Raw genomic sequence first — 3,864 nt, forward strand, 5'->3', positions numbered from 1 at the left:
ATCCTAAAACAAAAGAATATACCTTCTTCTCAGCACCTTATGGTAACTTCTCCAAAGTTTACCATACAACTGGTCACAAAACAGGTCTCAAGAGATACAAGAAGATTAAAATAATCATATGCATCCTATCAGATCGCCACGGAGTAAGGCTGGTCTTCAATAGCATCAAAACCAACAGAAAGCCACATGCACATGGAAGCTGAACAGCGCCCTAGTAATGATAACTTGGTCAAGGAAAACATTAAAGACTTTTTGGAATTTAATGAAAACGAAGGCACAGCATACCCAAACTTATAGGACACAATGAAAGCAGCGTTAAGATCAAATCTCATAGCTCTCAGGGCCCCCAAAAAGAAACTGGAGAGAGCTGACACTAGCAACTTAACAACACACATGAAAGCTCTAGAATAAAAAGAAGCAAATACACCCAAAAGGAATAGAAGACAGGAAATAATCAAACTCAGGGCTGAAATCAATCAGGTAGAAACAAAAAGAACTATATAAAGAATCAACAAAACCAGGAGCTGATTCTTTGAGAAAATCTTTCTTCCCTTCCTTTCTTCCTTCCTTCCTTCCCTCCCTCCTTCCTTCCTTTTTTTGTTCTTTCTTTCTTTTGCTTTTTCTTTGTTTTTTTGTTTTGTTTCTGTTTGTTTGTTTTTGTTTTGTTTTGTTTTGTTTTTTCGAGACAGGGTTTCTCTGTATAGTCCTGGCTGTCCTGGAACTCACTTTGTAGACCAGGCTGGCCTTGAACTCAGAAATTCGCCTGCCTCTGCCTCCCGAGTGCTGGGATTAAAGGTGTGCGCCACCACGCCCGGTTCTTTGTTTTTTGTTTTTTTTTGTTTTTTTTTTTTGTTTTTTTGTTTTTAATCAAATATAGTCTAACAGGAGTCAAACTGAAAAAGGAAACTTCAGTTGAGAAAATGTCTCCATCAGATTGTCTAGTAGGCAAAAGGTCACTGAGTATTTTCTTGCCTGATGATTTACATTGCAAGTGCCATCCCTGAACAGCTGGAACAAGAAATCAGTCTGCACAAGATAGTAACTCTATCCCTTCACGGCCTCTTCTTCAGTGCCTGCTTCCAAGTTCATGTTTGATTTCTTGTCCTGACTACCATTTATAATGTACTCTAAAATATAAGATGAAATAAACTCTTTCCTCTCCAAAAAAACAACCAAACAACCAACCAAACAGAAGAAGAAAACATCAATCAAAGAGAGTAAGTGATTTACCCGAGACCTCCCAGCTCCTTTGTTAGGGTCTAGACTGGCCCTGCATCATGGAGAATGTAGATTTCAACATCTGCCCCCTTCCCTGTTTGCTGCTGTGAGATTTTTGTGTCCTGGCTTTCATGACAAAAGTCGAATCACCAAGAATCAAATGAACCTGTGCTTGCTCAGTTTCCAGAGACCTATGGCAAAAGCAGGGGGCTCAGGATTTGTAAAGCAACAAAGATTAAGAGCACCAGGCAATTTTAGAAATGTCCACCTGAGTACAGTAGTTGACTTTATCCCTTTGTAATTCCCACCTACTGTAATCTCAGCATGTAGGTAGCTCTCTGCTGTAACTCTTTATGCTGAGCTGACAAGATGGAAAGCATCCCTGTCTGAGAGTGTCTGTACTGTCTAGGAATGGGTTTGAAGGTCACCCTTAAATGTTGGGAGTTCTGCCTGTATTTATGGGAGAAAGCAACAACCCCACCAGTGAGGGAAAAGAGAAACGAAAGCAACAACAAGCACAAAGAAGGATGGGGAAGGCATAAGCCACAGGACAGGGTTGTTAGAGCAGTGGGTTTCAACCTTCAGTGCGTGCCAGAGTCACCAGAAAGTCTTGGCAAGATGCAAGTCTCTCTGCTCAACCACATGTCAGAGGTCCTTCGAATCTGCTTTTCTCTCAGGTGCCCAGGTGCTGACACTGCTGTGTCTGGGGTTAGTCCTTGATTTGGCTGCTTCCCATCCCATAAGTGAGTCCTCCTGCAGGGGTCACTATCTCCCTCCTCACCTGTACATCTTCTGCCTGGACTCAAGCTCCTTCTGGCGCTGATCCTGCAGTGTAGGGTGGTGGTCTTGCCAGGACACCTTGGCTGCGGGTGAGGGCGTGGATGGAAAGGATCCTCTCTTGATCTCTGGCTTCAGACGTTCTCCCTCCAACTGCTGTCAACCCACCAGTCCCCTCACCCCGGGTACACTTCTTCCACTGCAAGCTGACTGGCCACCACCTCCTGCTTCTGCCAGTCCCCTCCTTCCTCCTCTGTCCCTTCCTGCTCTCCACTCCCCAAGCCTAGCCTGCGCTACACTGCTGTGCGCCTCCCGGCGCAGCCTCAGTCTCCTCACCTGCTCCCTCTCTCAGCACCAGCTCCCCCGCCCCTTCCAGCCACTGATAACAGGGGAAGTGGAGTGCAGCCCCAGGTAGCCACTCCAGCTCGAACCAGCGGCAGAACCAGGCATCAGAAGGAAAAGACATAAGCGGGAGGGACGCTTCCGGGGGTGCTTTGTGGACTCGCAGCATCAGCACAGCGCCAACGTCCTGGGGAAGCGTCACCTCGAAGTCTTCTTCCTAGGAGGGGTTGTTTAGTATGCTGAGAATGGTCCCCCTGGGCTGCCTTCCTCCACAGTCGCCATTGCCTGCTCCCCCAAAACTCACAGCACCGGCGCTGAACTCCTTGCCCAGGTGGTCCAGAGGTATTAAGGGGCTCTCTCCGTGGGTTCCCACGATGCTGACAGACACTTTGTCCCATGTGCCAGCCCCACAGGCTTCCCCCGTGGATACTCTCACCCTGAATTTAGCCATCCTCCTGACCAGTCTGGCTCTCTACTGCAAGCTGGACTAACTCGCAGGGTGATTTAACCTCAGCGATGCCCCGCCCACCAGGCTAGGTTAAGGAGAAATGTGTTTGCTACCCGCTGAGTTCCCCTTCAGCTCCCTTGCCATCAGGAAGAGCCTTAGAATTTAGGGCAAGGAGTAGGTGGGTTGACACACTGAAACCTGGAGTCACAATGGGTGGCACTGAGACAAGGAGTGGACTGAAGTCCACAGGGTAAGTTCCAGACCCAACTGGGATGTGGGGTACAACTGGAATGTGAGGGAACAAATATAATTTTGTTTTGTTTTGTTTTGTTTTTCGAGACAGGGTTTCTCTGTATAGCCCTGGCTGTCCTGGAACTCACTTTGTAGACCAGGCTGGCCTCGAACTCAAAAATCCGCCTGCCTCTGCCTCCCGAGTGCTGGGATTAAAGGCGTGCGCCACCACACCAGGCTACAAATATAAAATTTATTTACATGCTGTCTTAGCTTTAAATGTGAGTGAGGGTCCACTCCTTTAACTTCCCATTCCTTTAACTTTTCCCATACTACAAGGCTGCTTTCCTTTCTTTTAATAACTGATTTTGAGAGCCATGACTGGTCAGGACTATAAATGCTGCCAGCGCCAGTCCAGCCAAGACTCTAGCTTTGCCTGCCTGTTTACTAAGATCAAGCACAAGGGGGAAAAGACATTCAAATGCTCTAAGCGTGTATTAGAGTTTAGAGGATAATCAATGCTGGGGAAGATGTCAGACATTGCTGATGAGAATTTGGCTGGAGAGAAAAGCCCTCAGACACCCCAGAGGCGGTGAGAGGTGAGCTCAGGGTGTTTATGGGCACCAATTACTGGACTCAGTGTGCTATCAAAAGGAAGAGGATCTGAAGTTGGAAGGGAAATGAGGAAAAGTCAGGGAGAGCTCAAGTGGGGATAGGATAGATATAGTCAAATACATTGTGTGCATATGTGAAATCTCCAATAAGATATCAAAAATGATACTAAATATATGTTTTCAAATGGTATGTCTAGGGAGGCTGTTTTACTGTTGGGGAATTGTCTGTGTAAA

General features: G+C 46.7%; 1 protein-coding gene across 3 annotated transcripts in view; it reads right to left on the minus strand.

Annotated features, from left to right (window-relative positions):
- Alox15b (arachidonate 15-lipoxygenase type B) overlaps positions 1-2,788 on the minus strand; it is an 11,760-nt gene extending 8,972 nt beyond the window's left edge. For all 3 annotated transcript variants that reach the window (XM_021213605.1, XM_021213604.1, XM_021213603.1), the window contains exons 1-3: positions 2,642-2,788; positions 2,332-2,554; positions 2,000-2,081 (exon numbers count right to left, since the gene is read on the minus strand). In XM_021213605.1, the coding sequence (XP_021069264.1) occupies positions 2,000-2,081; positions 2,332-2,554; positions 2,642-2,788 (452 nt within the window). The remainder of the gene's footprint in view (positions 1-1,999; positions 2,082-2,331; positions 2,555-2,641) is intronic.
- Positions 2,789-3,864: the final 1,076 nt, after the last annotated feature.

The sequence above is a fragment of the Mus pahari genome, chromosome 14 (genome assembly GCF_900095145.1).
Source record: "Mus pahari chromosome 14, PAHARI_EIJ_v1.1, whole genome shotgun sequence".
Taxonomy (NCBI): Eukaryota; Metazoa; Chordata; class Mammalia; order Rodentia; family Muridae; genus Mus; species Mus pahari.